Source organism: Hippopotamus amphibius, chromosome 10 (genome assembly GCF_030028045.1).
Source record: "Hippopotamus amphibius kiboko isolate mHipAmp2 chromosome 10, mHipAmp2.hap2, whole genome shotgun sequence".
Taxonomy (NCBI): Eukaryota; Metazoa; Chordata; class Mammalia; order Artiodactyla; family Hippopotamidae; genus Hippopotamus; species Hippopotamus amphibius.
Genome location: NC_080195.1, coordinates 106,341,558 through 106,364,011, shown reverse-complemented (window position 1 = coordinate 106,364,011; position 22,454 = coordinate 106,341,558). Strand labels below are relative to the sequence as shown.

At 37.4% G+C, this 22,454-nt stretch overlaps 1 protein-coding gene across 4 annotated transcripts in view; it reads right to left on the bottom strand.

Annotated features, from left to right (window-relative positions):
- Window positions 1-22,454, bottom strand: part of ITSN1 (intersectin 1) — a 200,873-nt gene that overhangs the window by 130,323 nt on the left and 48,096 nt on the right. For all 4 annotated transcript variants that reach the window (XR_009047657.1, XM_057696296.1, XM_057696297.1 and 1 more), the window contains 3 exons: window positions 12,478-12,537; window positions 10,235-10,327; window positions 9,150-9,213 (listed from right to left, as the gene is read on the bottom strand). Coding sequence is in view for 3 of the 4 variants with exons in the window: in XM_057696296.1 (XP_057552279.1) it covers window positions 9,150-9,213; window positions 10,235-10,327; window positions 12,478-12,505 (185 nt within the window). In the remaining variant the exon portion in view is untranslated. The remainder of the gene's footprint in view (window positions 1-9,149; window positions 9,214-10,234; window positions 10,328-12,477; window positions 12,538-22,454) is intronic.

The window sequence follows — 22,454 nt, the reverse complement described above, 5'->3', positions numbered from 1 at the left end:
CTACAGTGAAGTTAACTCAAAGTAAGAAAACATGAGGCACAATAAAAAAGTGTAATAATACAACAAAGATTAAAAATCTTTAAAAAATGTTAAGAATTGTAAAAGTCAACACTATTCATCAGGAAAAATTTTAAAGGTCATAAAGTCATAAAGGGAATCCCATGGCTACAGAAACCACCCTTGTGCCTCAGATAGGAGAGCCCCAGGCCTCCTGTGGTCAATGACTCCCTTCAGCAAACCACACCAGCAGAATCTGAATTTCACTCACTGTTAGTGGGCTTTAGCATCGCTTGCTATGTTTCTTGGGTACTTGGACTCGTGCTTCCATCAATTGCTCATTCACATCCTTTGCCAAGTTTTCTGATGGACTGCATGTCTTTTCCTTGTCAGTTTAAAAGTGCTCATTGTATGTTACATATCAACTGTTTATCTGTCAGTTGTTGAAAGATTTTTTAAAACTTTGTCCAAACTGTGTATAGTATCTTTAGCGTACAGAAATTCTACATTTTTATATATGTAAAGTATTTCTTTTGTCACATAGCTTTCTTTTCTAAGACTGTATAATTTTATTACATTTCAATCTTTAAACCAATTGTAATTGCATATGCGTGTGGTATGTTGCCCCAGGGTTCAACCAGATTTCCTTCAGATGGATACCTAGCTTTCACAGCAATATTCATTGACCAACCCATCCTCTTCTCACCGAAGTAAAAAAATGGGGGGGAAAAAAAATAAAAAATAAAAATAAAAAAATAAAAAAATAAATGGGGGGGGGAGGTGGTTATTAAATGTGCATATGAAATGAGATCTATTTGTGGATTATCTACTCTGGCTGAACAATTCCCAGGTCGATGTGACAATAATCTGATTGCACTGACTCTACGCTATGTTCTGGTACCTGGCAAGGCTTTTTAAAAGCAACTTGTTGGGGGACTTCCCTGGTGGTCCACTGGGCAGGACTCCATACTCTCAAGGCAGGGGGCCTGGGTTTGATCCCTGGTTGGACAACTAGATCCCATGTGCATGCCGCAACTAAGAACCCACATACTACAGGCTGCAGTGAAGGTCCCGCGTACCTCAACTAAGCCCTGGAGCAGCCAAAATAAATAAATATTTTAAAATAAGTAAGTAAATGAAATAAATTTAAAAAACGTATGGCATGGACTTAGAGACTGCCATACTGACTGAAGTCAGTCAAACAGAGAAAGACAAATATCATGTGATATCACTTATATGTGGAATCTAAAAAAAGGGTACAAATGAACTTATCTACAAGAGAGAAATAGAGTTACAGATGTAGAAAACAAACATGGTTATCAGGGGGAAGGGCGGGGGGGAGGGATAAATTGGAAGCTTGGGATTGACATATTCACAGTACTATATATAAAACAGTTAACCAATAAGAACCTACACACAGGGAACGCTACTCAATACTGTAATACTCTGTAATGGCCTATACGGGAAAAGAGCCTAAAAAAGAGTGGATATATGTATATGTATAACTGATTCATTTTTCTATACACCTGAAACCAACACAACATTGTATATCAACTATGATCCAATAAGAATTAAAAACAAGCAAACAAAAAACTTGTTTGGCTGTTCACAGACGTTTCTTTTTCTCTATGAACTTTAAGATAATTTATCTATTCTACAAACAACTCTATTGAAATTCAAGATGGAACTGCATTAAATACATTAATTGTTACAGAACTGACATACTTATGATAGTTTGTCCAAAGAAAACAGTATTGTTCAGTTCTACTAATACTTCCTTTAATAAGATTATATCACTTTCTTCATATAAGTAACCATTTTTCTCATTAAATGTGTTCTTAGGAATTTTATCATTTCTGCCACTCTTTTAAATAGAACATGTCTCCCATTTCTGTAGTTAGGTGCTTATTTCAAGCATAGAGAAAAAAATTTGCCTTTAATAGTCATTTATGCTGGCTGTATTGAGCAATCTTACCAAGCTTCTGTGATTGTTACACAATCACATAACTAGCAAAAAAGAGAGTTAAGCTTCATTTCCAATATTTATACCATTCCTCTTTTTTGTTGGTCTTATTTTCTCTGTGACATTACTGAGTAAGTGAGCATCCCTGCTTAGTTTTGAGTTTAAATTAAATGGCTGCAGTGTTTCATTGTTTAGAATAATATTTGGTACTGATTCTTAGAAAGTAATCTAACATATTTAAGCATATTTCCCTTTTCTACTTATTAGAAATTGTTACTATACTTTTATCAAATGCCTAATCGATATCTGCTGATCCGATCACACATTTTCTTTTTCCATTTATCTGCTGATGTAACACTGTTGAGGGAATTCCTTCATTCTGAACCAGTCTTGCACCCCTGGCATAAATTCAAGTTGGTTACCGTTTCATACATTGTGGAATTCTATTTGCTAAGATTTTGTTTTGATTTTCTGTGTCTGCGATCATCATTGAGGCTGGTCTCTGGTTACTTTATTTTTGTACAATTTTTCAGGTTTTATAAAGGAAATTAAATCAATAAAATGCAATGGTGAGCTTTCTTTCTTTTACCAGCCTTTTTTCAAAAGATATTCAGCTATTTCAAATGGTTACATTGATAAAAGTTCCCAACAATCAACACTGACATGCATAATCAAAAAAAAAAAAAAAATCAGACGGATAGATTCCCACTCCCTGTCCCCAAAACATGCTTTCTAGATAGAAACAAAAATACCCAGTGTGGAATAATGAGTGGGTCAGGGGAGAAAAGACCTTCTAGTAATGACTTAATTAGGAGAAGCCTCAGTGGGAGAAGAGAGGAAACACGTAATGCTCAGGTACTAGACATCTACCAAAACCCCGAAACTTTTCTGATAATTTTGTGTAAACTTTCTTAAAAACTTCTTTTGCTCAACTAACAGAACATACCTGTTGGGACTCCTTGGTAGTAAGAACTCAAAGGTCTTCTTAGAACTATAGCAATTACTCCTACAAAACTCAACACTCCCTACCCGCTCCTAATACACTGGAATAGAGATGGAATTCTATTTCTATTTCTCTTCTCTGCAAAAAAATGGTTTCAGCTCTGCTATCCACTTCACCGCCTATTTATAGTTACTTCTCAGTTTACTCATTTCTAATAATCACCCTAAAAAGACTAACTAAAAGTCTGAGACTTCTGAAATTAAATTCGAAAAACTTGCAAAGTTAAAAAAAAAAAAGTATGATTAAAAAATATTTGGGGGAATTCCCTGGTGGTCCAGCGGTTAGGACTCGGCACTTTCACTGCTGGGCCTGGTTTCCATTTCTGATCGGGCAACAAAGATCCCACAAGCCACATGGCCAAAAAAAAAAAAGAATAAAAAATAAGTCAAACAATAGCTATTTATGACTCTTGAAAACAAACTGATCTTAACAATGTTTAGTCTGATAATAAACTCTCTATATATAACAACAGGCATAACTGAGATGAGAAAAGTTCCACAAGTACGCTGAATACTAAGAATATAAGTTTTTTGTTTGATCTGTACAAATAAACCACATATCGCTCTTATATACTGTCAATGGGAAAAAGTGCTTCAACTCCAAGTGTAGGAAAATCTGGTAACACCTACAGAACTATATATACATTTACTCTTTGATGCAGCAATTCAATCCTAGGAATTCACCCTGAAGATACACCTCCAGCAATACAAAAATACATGCTTTAATTCATTCTTTGCTGCATTATTTGTAATTGCTAAATATCAGAAATAACCCAAATGCAGAAAACATGGGAGTTTGGTTGAATAAACTATGGAATATCTTCCACAATAAGTACTTCATAACTACAAAAAGAAAATGAGAAAGATCTCTACGGGATACTATGAGTGATTTCTAGGATATGCTGTTAAGTGAGAAAAGCAAAGAACAAAAGAACACTTTATAGGAGGTTACTTTCAAAGTGGGAGGAAGAGGAAATAATTTAAATATAAATTTGCACACCTATTATGGACATGCTTTTTCTCCACAGAAATAAACAAAGAAAGGATAATAAGAAGTTAATAAAATAACTGGGAATGGGATGAAAGGATAGGACAGCAAGTGACAGTTCTCTGGGTTCACACGTTTGTATAGTTTGGCTTTTGGAATCTTGTTATTGTGTTACATATTCAAAAAATCTACTCATAAAGATGAGAGCAGATCCCTAAACTGAGTACAAACAAAAACAAATAAACTGGGAAGGGGAGGACAAATTGGGAGACTGGAATTGGCATACACACACAATGTATATAAAACAGATAGCTAATACGGACCTACTGCATAGCACAGGGAACTCTACTTAATACTCTGTAATGATCTATATGGGAAAAGAATCTTAAAAAGAGTACATATATGCACATTATAACTGACACATTTTGCTGTACACCTGGAACTAACACAACACTGTAAATCAACTATACTCCAATAAAAATTAAAAACAAAACAACAAGTAAGAAAACAAATAAACCTAATAGTATTTTAAATAAGTACCATGTCCATATAGGAGGAAGGGGGAAAAACTAAAGTAACTTCTGAACACAGTACTTCATACATCCTAAGGCTATAAACAAAAGAATTATGAAGTAACCTTGGACACCACTGGTGCTTGTGCAGATAGGAGCGTAGAAATTCCGAAACTACCTTGTTTGTAACATAGGATTCAAAAAAAATGCAGGCTTCCTCTCGCTCCATCTCATTCACTGCACCAGAACTGAAGCGGACAGATACTTTCGGAGTCCACCTCATCCACAGAGGCTCATCACAGGCTGCTCACCTCCCACTGTGTGGATTAACCTGGCCCAGTCACTCACTCATCTGTTTGTTTATTCAGCCAACAAAGGGTTTTTCTGTTGTTGGCTCTCCCATGGCTTGAGGAATCTTAGTTCCCCAACCAGGGGTCCAACCTGGACCACCACAGTGGAAGTGCGGAGTCCTAACCACTGGACCACTGGGATTCCCCCAACAAATATTTCTGAACAGGTCACCTACTAAGGTCTCTATCCAGGGACTGGGCTTACAACTAAGAAAAAGGCAAGGTCCCCGCCCTCAGAGCTTGCTTCAGTGCAAGCAGACAAGCAACAAGAAAACTAGTCAAACTATTCCACACAACGACAAGTGCTATTAAGAAATAAAGGAAGGCGATGGGAAAGAGAAGATGTTGTTGGTAGGAGCAGGTGGGGAGAGGGCACTACTTTAGACTAGTGGTCAGGAAGCCCTTCTCTGGGGAGGTGACACATGAACCAAAACCTGAAGGGTCATCAGCCAGGTATGTGAGTATCTAGAAGAGTCGCCTGATAGGAAGAGGAAATGCCAAGTGCAATGACCCTGAGGCCAAAGGAGCCCATTTAAAGAACAGAAGGTCAGTAAAACCAGAGTGCAAAAATTCAGGAAGGGAGTGGTACAAAATAAGAGAAAAGGGGGAAAGCAAGAGCCAGATCATATTGGGCCTTGTGGCCTTGGCAATGACTCGGGGTTCTCTTCTCAATGGAGAGTTTTAAATGGACTTACTTTTTTAAATGGATTTACTTTTCTCCGAATGGGGTGCCGTTTGGAGAATGGAATCTAAAGGGGTAATTGTGAGAGAGACTTATCAGGATGCTTGAACAGTGGGCCCAGCTATGAGGCTCACTATGACAAATTAGGATGGTAGCAAAGGAGACAGAAAGAAATGGCCAGATGGGGGATACAGTCTGTAAATGGAGTCAAAAGTGTACACTGATGGATTGGTTGTGTGGGGTAAGGAAAAGAGAGGAATCAGCCATGGCTCCCAGCAGCTGAATATTTGCTCAGTGCCATGAACTGAGATGGTGAAGACTCAGGAATGTCCAGGATGACTTTTTTGGAGGTAAAGGACTTTGGCACATTGGTCTTGCTGGGGGCTAAAGGCCCTTCTGACATATGCTGAGAGGTATCCTACGATAGTACCCTAAGATATCACACAGGTGTTGGCCCTGCTCCCGTTCCATCCTTGAACCAGATCACCGAGCTGTTCTAATTTCTGCCCTTATGCCTCTGGCTTCCTCCTCCTCTCTCAGGGCTCATTTCCAGGTGGTGCTCCCTCTCTTCCCCCCATTTCTCTCCTTCAAAGCTTCTATTCCCCATTTCTGTGGTCCCTACAGCCTCTGGTACCAAAGCTCTCATTCAACCTCTGTTTTCCTCTACCTTCAAGGCTCTTGTCCTTTGCCCTCTGCTTTCTTCTCTGTCTCCACACCAGGCCAAGGTTGGAACAATGTTAAGCATTTAAGCTGCCAAAAGGATACAGGATATTGGCCAGCTTCCTTCCAGTTCCTTATTAGTAAGACAATTTCTAGGAAGATGTATCATCTTTGGCCACTGTTATAATTTGGCATTACACACACTGACTTGACTCCACCCTTTGAGGGAGAATTCAAGTTTTCCTGTATTTTTAACTAGAAACTGGATTGGAGAGATAGGTAGTTCCAAAGTATTAGTAGGTTATAGCCCCAAAGTTCCTAAATTAATTAACTGGAATGCAGTTTCTTCATGGATTCTAACAGACATTCCACAGCAGTCCACATCACTCATACATTTGAATTGGGGTCTGGAGCAAAGAAAGTAAGGCCCAGAGAAAAAGCGAAACTAGAGAAAGTTCCTAATTCTCAATCCAAAATTTTCTTCTTCCCCAGATGAATGACACAGGCACTGCCTAAAACTTGAGACTCAAACCCACTCCTGTCTCTACCAAAACGGGCACTGGACCCCCATCAGAAGAACCACAAGGGAACACAAGGTTAGCATGAGAGATAGAGAGGGAAAACTATTTCATTAGGTCAGCTGTTATTTATAAATTTAAAAACCAAAATTTGAAGAGGTGAAGTACTGCTCAAGCTTACAAAGTGAAGAAGCATCAGAGCTGGTGCTGAAAGACAGATTTTCTTCACATCCTGCACCACATCATTCCAGTGTCTTAGCAGGACATCTGTGGCTCATGAAATTCACGATGACTTTTCAAAGGTATTTCTTTTGGGAAAAGATACTTAGAGGTGTGTTTCCTTTTGTTCTTCCCCCAACAGCAATTCTTGATGAAAGTAAAATACGCCATCGCAAATTTATTTAACAAAATGTCAGAAAAAAATTAAAGTGAAAGAACATTTTTGATTTAACCTATGTCTGCAGACTCATCACCTTCACTGTTAATAAAAATGCTCACAATGAAAAGAATAAGCTGGCAAAAATGACTTTGGTACATTCTGGTTTAAAAAAAAAAGTTTGGAAAATTAACTGTCAATTGAACGAAGTGAAATTTACTAGATAATACTTAATTTTTCTCCATTACACTTATTAACGTGTGACAATTTTTATGCTGTTATTAACCATCTCTTTCTACTGGATTACAATTTCTATGAAAGCACAAATTTTGTCAGTTTTACTCACAGCTGTATTCCCAGCACCTACAACAGTCATTGGCCCATAGTAGACAATCTGATAAATATCTTCCCACTGTTGAATGAATAAATGTTATGTGAGATAGCCTTGCAGCAGAGTATTCATTACAAGACTGTTTCTTGAATGAACCTTCATAGGTTGGAAATACAGTATAAAAGCAGAATTCAGGGAAGGAAGTTAAGTCTAGGAAGGGGAGATTCTAGTGAGTGATCTTGGCTGATGGTGTAAAACACAATCATATAGCAGAACACAAAGCAGAAGATGCTTAACACAGATGTCATGAGTCTCTTGCATTTAGACTTAGGCACTTAACCAACAGGTCAGTGCCCCGTGCTCACATGGACATGAGTGTTCCCTCTGTGTGTGTGTGTGTTTGTGTGTGTGTGTGTCTGCCTTTTACTTGACTTTAAAAGTAATTCCAAAAACCTTGGTTATCTGATTTTTCTACTTCAAAGTAGATGAGAAGTTAGTACTAGGAGGGTATCATAGTTGAAAGAGATAGTTTGGCAGCCCATATGCTGACAACCAGGAAAAAGAAAATAAAGCAGACACCAAAAAAAGCAGAGGAATCTGGTATCATTTAATTTCAATTCAAATCTGTCCACACACAAATAATATATAATTTCCTATGAAAGTTTTCCTATTTCAGGGCATAGTAAGTGATTTTCATACTGATGACACTTAGAATCAAATTTAGACTATGTTCTGTAGACACTGCTTAAAGGCAACAAGGAACGACATGTCAATCTTCATTTTTGTTTTCCGTAACACCTTACGGAAAAACCTGAATGAAATTTTTGGCCAACCCAATACCTTTCTGGGGTTTTGTTTTTAGGATCTGTTATGAGCCAGGGCCCACACTAAGTCCTTCACATACAGTTTCTCTGCTAATCCACTCAATAACCCTGTAAAGAAATATGTGTCTTTCCATTTTCTAGATTCGAAAACTGAGGCTGGGGGGAGGGGAATAAATACATGTTCCAAATCATAAAGATAGAAATGAGCACAGATGGGATTCAAACTACAAATCATGTGTCTTTTTCACTACAGCAAGCTGCCTCCACAATACTAACAAACTCAGGAAAATGACATATTAACTATTAAGAACCAAACATTGTAGGAAAATGTGGCTTCTTGGCCAAAGAATTCAACATGTCTTCCCTAAGTCATAAACCTAGAACCCAGAACTATATTTGCCAGTCTTTTTCATTCACTCTCTTTCCAATGGTTTCAAAAGACTGAATGCTTATCTGCACTAGTTAATCAAGGGATTCAACAATATTTATTATGTGCTCACCTTGTACAACATTGTAATAAACATCAGTTATTTCACTCTTTCACTGGTTATTTCACTATTCACCCTCAAATATTTTCTTTACCTTTTATTCAATGCAAGACACAGAACTATCACATTATGAAGCACGAGATGCGGTCATTCAGATGAGTAAGGGTGACGTGGATGAAGCTAAAACAAATTGGTGAGAACATATCAAAATGTAGATTCCTCAAATGGAAATCCAACTTTATATAACAGTGTTATCTTGCAAATGTCACCACTTTTTTTTTTTTTTTGGTTCCATATCAGAAAGATAATTTTCAGAAGTATTTCTCTGGTAAAAAGTAGTAGAGTATTTCAGCCTAGAGAGTATTTCAGTTCTCCTTCTGTAACTTCAGAAATTAAGATTAGATATTACTGGAGTATTTTCTTTTATAATCTTCTGCTTATATAATGCTCCAACTTACCATATCTGTGCTAAAACAGGTTGAGGTAACCCAGATTGAAAAAAAAAGTTTCTAGCTTGATCACCTGTAAATTAAATGGAAAAAGTTTTAGAAGAAAACAGCAGCTGACAGAAATCTCCTCATGCCAAAATGACAAAAAGAAAGAGGCTAATAATCCCGTAAATACTGAACTGAATACATTTTAAAGCCAAATGATAAGTTTATAACTAACAGTAAAATGAGTCCATCAACATTGACTTTAGAACGTAATACACACACACACACACACACACACACACAAATCTCAAAAAGGGCCTACCATTTTGTAGGCGTAGATTATCCACTGTAACTAATCTGCTAGTAATTAAGATGGCAACAGCTACACATTATGACAAAGTGTACCTACAGGAATCCTCAAGAAACGGATGATCCACACTCCCATTCCACAAAAGAGTTCTTTGCCATTCCCATTTACCTACACTTCAGATTTTCAGTACTTCTGACATATTTATGGTGAATGAGTAACAATGATGAAAAGAATCACATCAATGACTAAGAATTAGTAAATTAAAGAGAACTGAGACAAACACACACAAAAACAAGTCCCCAGGAAATCTAGATCCCATTTTTTCTAAAGCTAATTCCTGAAGAGTAATCAAACAGGAAAGAGACCAGAAAAGGCAAAGTACAAAACGATCTTTAAGGACACAGCCATACGAAAATTCATTTTGTTTTTGTTTTTAATGTTCATAATCTGTTAATTTACTTAAGTTTCTCAAGCCAGTTCAAGATCAGAATTAAGGAAGTGTTTCAGCTCAAGGACCAAAGTCCAGTGCTATAATTACTTAAAGAATGTGGTCCATTAATCTTTACCAATTCCCATCAGTGATATGCCTAAAACGGTGACTTGGCATCCATTAAAAACTGCAAAAAAGGCTTGAGTACATTGGAGGAAAAGCAACTGTAAAAATACAGACTCTAGGCTAAGGCAAAATAGGTAAAATGTACCTTTGGTCATGTGTGCCCACCTTCTCTCTGCATAATAGATTTTCCACAGATATATGCACTATGATAAGTAAAAATATAAAAATACTGACTCCAATTACCAGTAATAAATCCAGATATTGGCTTTAAACTATGGAACTGCTGATCATGCTTTGCTCTTTCATCTACAGTTATGGTCCAAACATCCAGGCTACCTACAATCCAAAGAAAAGACAAAGAAATTATTCAACGAGAAAAGAAAAACAAAGTGCTCACACACACAGTTTCCATAGTACTTTTAAGATACTGTCAGTATGTTATAAATGATTTAATAAATTAACATCTGTTTGTCCTTGGAAGTTTTGCATAAAAAGTTAGAAAGCTAAGAGTAGACATATACACACTACTATATTTAAAATAGATAACTAATAAGGACCTAGCACAGGGAGCGCTACTCAAAACTCTGTAATGACCTAAAGAATCTAAAAAAGAGTGGATATATGTATATGTATAACTGATTCATTTTCTGTACAGCAGAAACTAACACAACATTATAAAGCAACTATACTCCAACAAAAAATATTTTAAAAGGGAAAAAAAAAGAAAACTAATAGTAAAGCAGGCAAAAAAATATATACATATATTAGCACAAATTCTTTTTTAAAAAACTTGTCCTATAACCCTATAGTTAGCAGGAATGGATGTAGACATAAGTTAAATAACCATCATTTATTTATTTCCACAAACTTAATCAACAGTTTAATTTAAAACAGCATTTTCAGATGTCTTAAATACCGTAAGTGAAGGTTATGGAAAAATTGAGCTTCACTAAATTAGTATCCTATGTGATTCCATGAATCTTTTTGGCATGATAAAAATATTCAAATACTAGACTGTAGTGAATTTTATGGTATGTAGATTATAACTCACTGAAGCTGTTTTTAAAAGTGGGTCTCCTGAATAAAACAACGGCAAACCAAAGGGAACAGGGTTTAGGTCCTTCTTCAGTTTAGCTCTTGGACTGACCAGATGTCCCTCATTTCTAAGACTGCCTCACTTTAGTGCTAGATCTGCTCAAACCAATTCAGCAAAATAACTCTAGATTGCCTAGGTAGAGGGCTTTCAGAAGTTCAAACACTTTCCCAAAAGGTGGGAACAGACAACATGTGAAGGTGCCTAGCACACAAGCAAAATGTCTGAACACTGTGTCTCCTCTCTCTGCAGGGTCTGATCTGACAGCGACAGGCAGAGCAGCAATTCATTCAGTCACTGCAAACACACTTGCTGAACGCCTCGTACGTGCCAGGTGCTGTGTCAGACAATAGGGATGAGATGGTGACGGGGACAGATCAGATCCCTTCCCTCACAGGCCTTACAGTCCTGCAACTTCTCCTGCCCTGTCAAAATTGGTCAAACAAAAGCAAACCCCATCAAACAAACAAACAAACAAACAACTTGCTCAGTAATGAAGAAGGGGGACTAAAACAAAACAGAGAATAAAACAGGAACACTAATGGTTCTGAAAAGGTTGCAGACTTCTGTACTAGAATCTCACAGAGACTTTTACAGATGTGATGACAGGGATGGGGCTCTGTGCCCCTCACTCCCTCCGTGGTGACTAGGTTAGACAGCTGCCGAGAGAAATTCATTCATGCGGCATGCTCTCTTTAAAACAAAACAAAACCGTGCCAGTGAGCAAAACCAACATTTAACACTTTCCTAATAATCTTAGGGAAAATTACCTGAAAAACACATTTTATGCAGATTGATGTTTCAAGCAGGTAAACTAAAGTAAAACAAAAATGTCATGCTTTAAATCCAGTCTTCAGAGAAAGTATAGAATAAGCGACCCAGTTGCCTCAACAAATAAATTGCAAAACAAAAAACAAAAAAACAGGGATAGAGGGGGGTTCGCTAACAAAGTGACTTAGGAGAACATGAAATAATTTCAACCCACGTGTCTCGGTCGGATCCTGATTTGAACCAACCAACCATAATAAAAAATAATATCTAAACACTATCAGGGAAATTTTAACACTGACTTGACAGTTGAGAACATTAAGGAATTATTATGAACTTTATAGGAGTGGTAACAGTATTGTAGTTATATCTTTAAAAGTGTTATCTTTTAGAAACACCCACTAAAATATTTGTGGATGAAATGAGCTGATGTATGGCAGGGGTGCAAAAGAATCCAGGTGAAACAATATTGGCCGTGAGCTGACTGACAATCACTCAAACCGTACGATGAGTTGATTATATTATTCCCTCTACTTATGTGAATATTTGAAATTTGCCATAATCCTAAGTTTTTAAAAATACAGCTCCAAAGTACATTAAAAAAGGAAAATCTTTGAAAACTTACCACCAAAAGGTGTTAGAAACTGAGCCATGGTTCTGTTACTTTCACCTTGCTAATCGACGCCTGTAATTGAAATGCAACATGTAAGTTTATGAAAACTTCACTCCTAGATACCTATAAACACACTAACGTGCTGTCTTTAATGACTTTTGAAGACCGATACTACAACTAGGGGATAGCACTGCAAATGAATGTTACAACAAAGGGTTCATTCATTCATTCCTTCTCTGCACAGTTTCTCAGTCCCAGGTGCAATGATGGGCACTGGAGAATGTGAATGAATGACTCTCCAGCAATAAGAAGCTTTCAGTCTGGTGAGTGTTACTATCAGCTCAGGACAGCCTGGTATCTCACTAATTGTACTGCTGAATTTGTTATTTTTTTCAATACATCTTTTTCCTAACCATTAACATATACTAGTCCATCTGCTTCATGGTTACAACTGCTCTTTTTAATGAGCACATAGCACACGCTGCACACTGTCTTCTCTCTCTCTCTTTTTTTTTTTTTTTGGCTGCACCGAACAAGCATGCACGATAGTTCCCCAACCAAGGATGGTACCCGCGCCCCCTGCAGTGAAAACTCCGAGTCTTAACCACTGGACCACCAGGGAAGTCTCTTATCTCTTCCCATCATAGCATAGCCCTATGACATAGCTACTATATTAGCATCCCCATACTATACAGGAAGAAAATGAGAATCAGAGAGGTGAAGTGATTAGAGCAACATCACACAAATCCAAGCTGGATTTGAGCAGGGGCAGCAAACTCCAGAGCCTGTGTTGCTCTTATGGAAAACACTGTCTGCATTGCTACTTTAAAATGCATATTACACTAATGTCTGCTCAGAATATCAAACACAAACCCAGGCTCAAAGATCCCCATGAGGCATTATTTGTTCATGAACAGTCAACAGGAAACCAAACCAGTCCTCTTCCCCAACTAAAAAAATCCAAACTTAATATTTTTCCTTATGCTTAACTAAACAACATGGTAAATGTACACAGTTAAAAATGAATACTAGGGGCTTCCTAGGTGGCTCAATGGTTAAGAATCCGCCTGCCAATGCAGGGGACACGGGTTCAATCCCTGCTCCAGGAAGATCCCACATGCCATGGAGTAACTAAGCCCGTGTGCCACAACTATTGAGCCTGCGCTTTAGAGCCAGTGAGCCACAACTATTGAGTTCACGTGCTGCAACTACTGAAGCCCACGCGCCTAGAGCCCATGCTCCACAAGAGAAGCCACAGCAATGAGGAGCCTGCGCACCACAACGAAGAGTAGCCCCCACTTGCCGCTACTAAAGAAAGCCCGCGCAGAGCAAAAGGAGACCCAACACAGCCAATAAAATAAATAAATTTATTTTTAAAAAAATACTAAATTGTCATAGAAGAAAATTAGATAAATTTAGAATTAAAAAGTGACAGTCCCTTTGCCCTAATACTCCTCCAATTTCATCTGTCCGTGGAATCTTAAAATGCCAAAAGCTCTAGCTTATTCTCAACTATTTATTCCTAGTCTGCTCCCCCCTCTCTTTTAAACGGACACAACTTCTTTTATTCTTCGGGGGTTTTTTTGTTTTGTTTTTTTTCATTGTACTCTTTAGTTTTCTTCTGTTTCTTGCATCATTTGATTCCTTTTTTGTTTGTTGGCTTATTCTTCATTTGGGGTCATTCCCTTTTACTTCTGAGGTTTTCCTCATCACATCCGGTGATCCCTGGATGCACCTTCACATTTAAGAGGAAGGCACTAAAACAATGCTCTGAAGCTGGGCGTGGGTGGCAGGTTTGTTGATTGATGGGCTTTCTCCATATGATGATCGGATATACCCAGTCACCTTTTCATAGGGAGATCTCTAAATGTCAGTATGTAGATTTTTTCTATTGAAGCCAGTCAGCTGGATGTGGTATTCCTACTGGCTTCTGGGGAGGAGTGGAAAAGGGAGGAGGGGAGGGGCCTACACTTCAGTGGGTGGACTTGTATACAATCCCTTTATTTTCAGCCCCATATTTCATCCCTCTAGTCTAGAGCATCTCTGGTCTAATGCTCTTCCCAACTCCCCAGAGGCAGGAGGCTGAAGTAGTCACCCATCTGCTGGGGGTACAGGAGAGAATGGTTCAAAAGGTCTGTCTGTTAAAGAATTTCCATTTTCAGGTGTAAAACTGACCTGGGAATGGCAGGAGCCCCCAAGCACTCTGGAGCCTGGGACAGGCTGGCTTGACCTCATCTTTATTTGTACGCACTAGGTTATCTTCCTCTGAACTCAAATTACCACTCCTTTCCAAAGTTACATCTCTCTTTACAAAACACTGTCAAAGTCTTTTGTCACTATCTTCTTTACTGTTATCTTTTTCCTTAGAAGTTAACATCTTTTATGCTGCCTATGTGATTATGGCAGACTTCAGGGAAGTTGAGAAGAGAAAACACATGTGGTCATGCCACCACATTTAAATGGAAGTCTGTGAGTCTAGTCACGAAACAGGCCACTTCTCACTGCTAATTCCCTTTAAAGACTGCAGCTGCTATTCTGTTCTTCCACTATGTCTCACTCAATATATTATGTAGGTAACCTTAATAATTTTCCAAAATTATGTATGTATTATGTATTTCAATCTTCATAATGTTCTTCAAACTGACAAGTCATATGTCTTTTGAGCTTTATCCCCCAAAATTATAGAACAAGACCGTAAACAAAAAATTCTTCACAAAATATTCAAAACTGAAACTCAAAAATATATAAAAAAGGATATATTTTGACAAAAATACAGCCAAGGGTTTATGCAGAAGTACAAGGTTAATTTAACATTTGAAAATAAATTAATATAATCAACCATATTAACAGAATAAAGCAAAAAGCCCATATGATCATTTCCATAAATGTGGGGAAAAAGCCGTGACAAAACCTCAACAACTAGTAATGATAAAAACTCTCAGAAATCTAAGATAAGTAGGAAACTTCCTCAAACAGATACAGGGCATCTATGAAAAACCTATAGCTAGATCATAGTTAAAAGTTGAAGACTAAATTTCTGACCCCAGAGATCAGGAAGAAGGCAAGGATATCTGCTTTCACCACTTCTATTCAACATTTTTCTGAAGGTTCTAGCCCTGAAATAAGGTAAGAAAAACAATCAAATAGACCAAAAAAAAAAAAGATAAAAATTTTTTTAAATCTATAAAACTCTCCCTTGTTTACAAATGATTCAACTGTTTACACAGAAAATCCCAAGGAAGCTACAAAATACTACAATAAAGTGAATTTAGCAAAATCACAGGATGAAAGGCTGATATCAACTGAATTCTTATATATGAACAACAAATAACCGGCAACTGAAATTAAGAAAAATGATCCCATTTATAGCAGTTCCAAAAAAAAAAAAATGTAAAAGTCCTATGTATGAATTTAACAAAACACATCCAAGGCCAAGGTCTCACTATACTGAAAACTACAAAGTGTTACCTAAAAAAAATAAATAAATAAAAGTTAAAGAAGACAAATAAATGGAGAGATATACTATGTTAATGGAAAGATTCAATATTGCTAAAATGGCAGTTCCCACCAAATGGATCTATGTATGCAATTCAATGCAATCTCAATTAAAATTGCAGCAGGCTTTTGAGTAGAAATTGGCAGGCTGATATTGACATCTACTTGGAAATGCAAAGGACCTAGAATAACCACAGTGATTTTTATTTTTTTAAATGAGATAATCATAGACTTTTATTTATTTATTTATTTACTTATTTATTTAGGTTTCGTTGGGCCTTCATTGCTGCTCACTGGCTTCTTCTAGTTGCAGTGAATAGGGGCTAGTCTTCATTGTGGTGCATGGGCTTCTCAGTGAGGTGGTTTCTCTTGTTGCAGAGCATGGGCTCTAGGTGCATGGGCTTCCACAGTTGCAGCGTGTGGGCTCAGCAGTTGTGGCTCATGGGCTCCAGAGTGCATGCTAAGTAGTTGTGGTGCACAGGCTTAGCTGCTCTGCGGCATGTGGGATCTTCCCAGACCAGGGCTCGAACCCGTGTCCTCTGCACTGGCAGGTGGATTCTTAACCACTGCGCCACGAGGGAAGTCCCAGCAATTTTTTAAAAAGAATAAAATTGGAGGATTTATTCTACCTGATTTCAAGACTTACTATAAAAGCAATGTAACCAAGCCCTTTTGGGATTGATGTAAAGCCAGACATGCCAGATCAATGGAACACAGAGTTCAGAAATAGATTTACATGTGTTTGGTGAATTCATTTTTGTCAAAGGCAAATGACTGGAGGAAAAAGTCTTTTCAAAAAACAGGAGGAGATTAACTGGGTATGAGGGTGGGGAAGAACACTGATCCTTACTTCACAAAATACACAACAATTAATTCAAAATGGATCAAAATTTAAATTCGGCCAAAATTTAAAACAATATAGTTTTACATAAAAAAATTCTAAAAGATAGGAGACTATCTTCATGACCTTGGGCTAGGCAACAATTTCTTAGAACACAAAAAAGCATGATTTGTTTTTTTAAAAAAGAGAGAGAGCTTGAAATTGGGCTTCACCAAATTGAAATGTTAGCTTATTAAGAAAACAAAAGGGCAAGCCTCAGACTGGGAGAAAACATTTGCAACACATACATCAGACAAAGAAACTGTATTCAGAATATATAAAGAACTCCTGCAATTTAAGTAAATAGTAAGACAAACAACTTAGGAAATTGATAAGAGATGTGAACAGAGTGCTTCACAAAATAACTCACAGAAATGGCCAATAAACACACGAAAAGATGCTGAACATCATTAGCCATTAGGGAAAGTAAAACAAAGTGATGTGCACTATGTTTCCACTAGAATGGCGAACACGAAAAAGACTGACCATACCAAGTGCCGGCAAAGATGTGGATCTGCTAGACTCTGCTGGTGGGAACGTAAGATGCTACAATCACTTTGGGAAACAGTTTTCTTAAGAAGTTATGCACCTACCATTCAAACCAGCCACCCTACTTCTCTATATTTAACTAAGAGAAATGAAGATTTCTATCCACAAGAAGATTTCTACACATATCATATCAACTTTATTTTTAAGAGCCAAAAACTAGCAACCCAAACAACTGATGAATGGATAAACAGTGATATACCCATACAATGAAATACTGTTTAGAAATAAAAAGGAACCAATTGTTGCTATAGGCAATAACATGCATGAATGTCAAAATTAGTGAAAGAAGCAAATACACACAAAGTATAACTTCATTTCTGTAAAAAATCTAGAAAAATATTAACTACTCTATAGTGATAGAAAACCAATCAGTGATTCCCAAGAGATGAGAGTAGAGGAAGGCACAGAGTACAAAATTACAGTGAGGCACAGGGAAACTTGGGCTGGGGGGGGGGGGGGGGATGGAAATGTTTGCTATCTTGATAATGGTGATGGTTTCACAGGTATATCCATACACCCAAACTGATCATACTGTGCACTTTAAAGACATGCAGTTTAGTGTATTGATACTTCCCATCAGGTCATAAGCTCAAAGAAAATACTAAAGATAGAAGTCAAGAGTTTTGCAGTCCTGGCAGTTGTATATGAACTAGAATATCTAACATTGGACTATCCTCTTAAGAGAAGTTATTGGGACTTCCCTGGTGGCACAGTGATTACGAATCCACCTGCCAATGCAGCGGAAATGGGTTCGAGCCCTGATCCAGGAAGATCCCACGTGCCACGGAGCAACTAAGCCTGTGCGCCACAACTACTGAGTCTGCACGTCTAGACCCCATGCTCCACAACAAGAGAAGCCATCACAATGAGAAGCTCGGGCACCCCAACGAAGAGTAGTCCCCGCTGGCCGCAACTAGAGAAAGCCCACGTGTAGCAACAAAGACCCAATGCAGACAAAAATAAAAATATAAATAAATACTTTTTTCTTAAAAAAGAGTAGTTATTTCCAATAACTTTCAACAAGTATTCTATCTTTAAAACACATATACACAAAAGACTCAACTTTAAGCTCAACTTAAAAACTTAACTGAAGGGATAGAACAAATGATGTACAGACAATACAGCTTTTGAGCAAGAATATTTAATATAATTAAGGCGTTTACAATGACCTCATTTGACTCAATAGCAAAATAATGACAATAATAACAATTTTTAAACTGGCAAAGGACCTGAACAGACACTTTTCCAAATAAGACATACAAATGGCCAACCTGGTACACTGAAAAGAAAATGCTCAAGGAAATGCAAATCAAAATCACAATGAAACATCACCTCACTCCTGTTAGGACAGCTGTTATCAAAAAGACAAGAGATAACAAACGCTGGCGAGGATGTGGAGAAAAGGAAACCTTTGTGCACTGCTGTGGAAGGCAAACTGGTGCGGCCACTACGGAAAACAGTATGGAAGTTCCTCAAAAAATTAAAATAGAACTACCAAATGATCCAGCAATGCCACCTCTGGGTATACATCCAAAAGAAATGAAGTCATTATCTCAATGAGATATATGAACTTCCACGTTCTCTGCAGCATCATTAACAATAGTCAAGACACAGAAACAACATAAGGGTCTGGATGTATGAGGGTGAGTCAAAAATTATTCACACTCCAGTTATATTAAAACTTCTGTTGGCCACACTGTCTTAGTGTGGATAATTTCTGACTCACCCTCGTATAAAGAAAAGGTGGGATACACATACTATGCAATATTATTCAGCCTTAATAAAAGAAGATCCTGCCATTTGTGACATGGTTAAACCTGTAGGACATTTTGCTAAGTGAAATAAGCCAGACACAGAAACACAAATACTATATGGTTTCTCTTACATGTGGAATCTAAAATACTCAAACTCATAGAATCACAAGGCAGAACACTGCTTGCCAGGGGTGGGGGTAAGGAATGAGGAGACTTGGTCAAAGGATACAAACTTTCAGTTATAAGTAAGTTCTGGTTATCTAATGTATAGCATGGTAACCACAGCTAATAATACTGTATTGTATACTTGAAATGTGCTAAGAGAATAGATTTTAAGTGTGCTCACCACACACACACACACACACACACACACACACACACAAATGGTAGATAAGGTGTGGATGTGTTAATTAGCTTGATTGTGGTAAGCATTCCACAATGTATACACATATTGAATGTTGTATACCCTAAATATATAAACTTTTTGTCAATTATAACTCAAGAAAGCTGGAGGTAAAAAGGAGTTTATAATTAAATTAGGGGATGGAAAAGTCACACCAAAAATCTATGCGTATGTGTGTGCGCAGAGGGAGAGAGAGAGAAAATGTAAGTTACAAATAATTATTCACTAAAATTGTATTATTCAATGCTTACTAATACACCTGATCTGTATTAGCCAATTTAATCTAATTAACAGCCCTATGGGTTAAATAATACGAGGGTGATTCAAAAATTATCCACACTCTGGCTATAGAATTTATAAAAGTCTTAATATAATTGGAGTGCGGATAATTTTTGACTCATCCTCCTATTACTATCCCAACTTAGGAATGTGGAAATGAATGCACAGTTATATAGTCATTAAAATTTCCTGAAGGTTTGTGACTTCCCTGGCACAGTGGTTAAGAATCTGCCTCCCAATGCAGGGGACACAGGTTCCATCCCTGGTCTGGGAAGATCCCACATGCCACGGAGCAACAAAGCCCATGCACGACAACTACTAAGCACGCACTCTAAAGCCTGCGAGCCACAACTATTAAGCCTGTGTGCCACAACTACTCAAGCGCCTAGAGCCCGTTCTCCGCAACAAAAGAAGCCACCGCAATGAGAAGCCTGTGCACCGCAACAAAGAGTAGCCCCCGCTTGCCACAACTAGAGAAAGGCCGAGCGCAGCAAGGAAAACCCAACACAGCCAATAAATAAATAAATAAATAAATAAATTTAATTAAAAAAAAAAAAATCCCCCTCCGTCCCCGCCAAAAAAAATTTCCTGAAGGTTTGAAAATTTTCTAAATGACGGAACAGAGACTGGGTCTAGTTTCAGTGCTCATGTGTATAACCTCATACTTTCAGGATTAACAACTTAATGGAACATTCCTGAAGTAGTTAGCCTGGTAAACCAACCAAGGTGGAGCTGGGGGCTGGGGAGTGAGGAGATAATGTCCCAAGGAATAAACGCGCTGGAAAACAAAAAAGACAACAGAAGGGAAAGCAAGTGGGCTTGTTTTTTTAAAGTGTCATGGCAGACCACAGAGGAAACTGAATGCAGGAAGTAAGTTTCGTAGAATTTTGCCAAATAAGTCCAAAGAGCTTTTACTTCTTATACAAAAAGTAAAGTGTAAGCATTTATCAAACGGAAGTTGAAAGTCATATTAAAAAAAAAATTAACAGAACAGTTTAAAACAACAAAAAAGGAGTGAGTGAAGGCAAAAGTTCAACCCATATGATGGGATTTTAGTAGGGTAAAGTGGATCACCTACAATGAAAACACACAGAAGCATAGGAATCTACCTAGAGGAAAACAGAGAAGGGTTCTTCTACCTAAGGTGCCTGCCTGCTAAGCAGGCAGGCAGGACCACTGCCCCAGAACAAGTGCAGAAAGCTCACCAGCTGATGCAGTGCTTCTGCGGGGGAAGATCTGTTCCTACAGGCAGAGAAGGCAGCCATCATGCACACAGTGTACCCCACCCTCCTTTATTAACAGCTTAGTATTTATTTTTCCTGTCAGTCTTTCCTCTGTAAATACACAACTGTGCCTTCTTTTGCACACTTTACATTATAATATATAGCTTCCTTAAGTTATTAAAACCTTTTATAAATACATTGTTAGACTTAGACATTAATTTTTAGAGTGAGGCAAACACTCCTGTATTTACATATAAAAGATAGAAAAACACAGACTAAATATTGAGCAATCAAGAAATCGGTAAATAATAGCAGTTTGAAAGGTTTGGCTAAATGTTAGAATTTTTAAGCCAAAAGTTGAAACATGTTTGAGGAAAAATCTTCAATCTTCCTTCATTTCAGCTTCAGAAGGGAAACATGATTATAGAAAGTTAAAAAAAAAATAAGATCCCTAATTTCACTATTTACATTAAAATCCCAAATGTTGATGTATTTAAAGTAGAAGACAGGCTTCCCTGGTGGCACAGTGGTTAAGAATCCACCTGCCAATGCAGGGGATATGGGTTTGATCCCTGGTCTGGGAAGATGCCACATGCCCACGGCAACTAAGCCTGTGTACCACAACAACTGAAGCCCACATGCCTAGAGCCCATGCTTCACAACAAGAAAAGCTACTGCAATGAGAAGCCTGCACACGGCAACACAGAGTAGCCCCCACTCGCCACAACTAGAGAAAGTCCGCACACAGCAACAAAGACCCAACGCAACCAAAAATGAAATAAAAGACACCTCTATAAGTGTATGTATCAAATAGGTAGATTATCCTTAAAACAATATTTATTAAAATGTCATTTTGCATGATAAAAAACTATATTAAAACAGGTTATTTGATTTCCAATGTTTTGCCATCATAAATAAAGGGAAATTATTCAGAAAATATTAAATGATCTCCAAAAACAAAATACAAAACATGTATAATTGGTTTCTAGCACATAACAGACACCAAAATACTAAAAAAGGCAAAAATTAATTATGAAGAATAAAATTTCTAAACTCAATTATTGGCATAATTTAAAACTTTTAACTTCATATTAAGTAATTAAGCTAACATCTTTAAAAACAGGTATGTCATATTATTCTTTCAAATTTCCTGAAGGTTTGAAAATTTTCTAACATGTTTTAAAATTAAAGGGGGGGAAAGGGTAACTATATAAAGACAAGTATCAAGATGAAATGAGGTCATTCAAACATATACTCATTCACAGAAAAAAAAAATCCTCACAATTATGCAATTCTAATAATTAGCAGAATTCTAACAACCAAAACAGGGCTAATTAAGGATTAATGACCAAAAGACCAAAAGGAGATTATGAACATACAACACCTGTTTTTTACTTAATTAATGC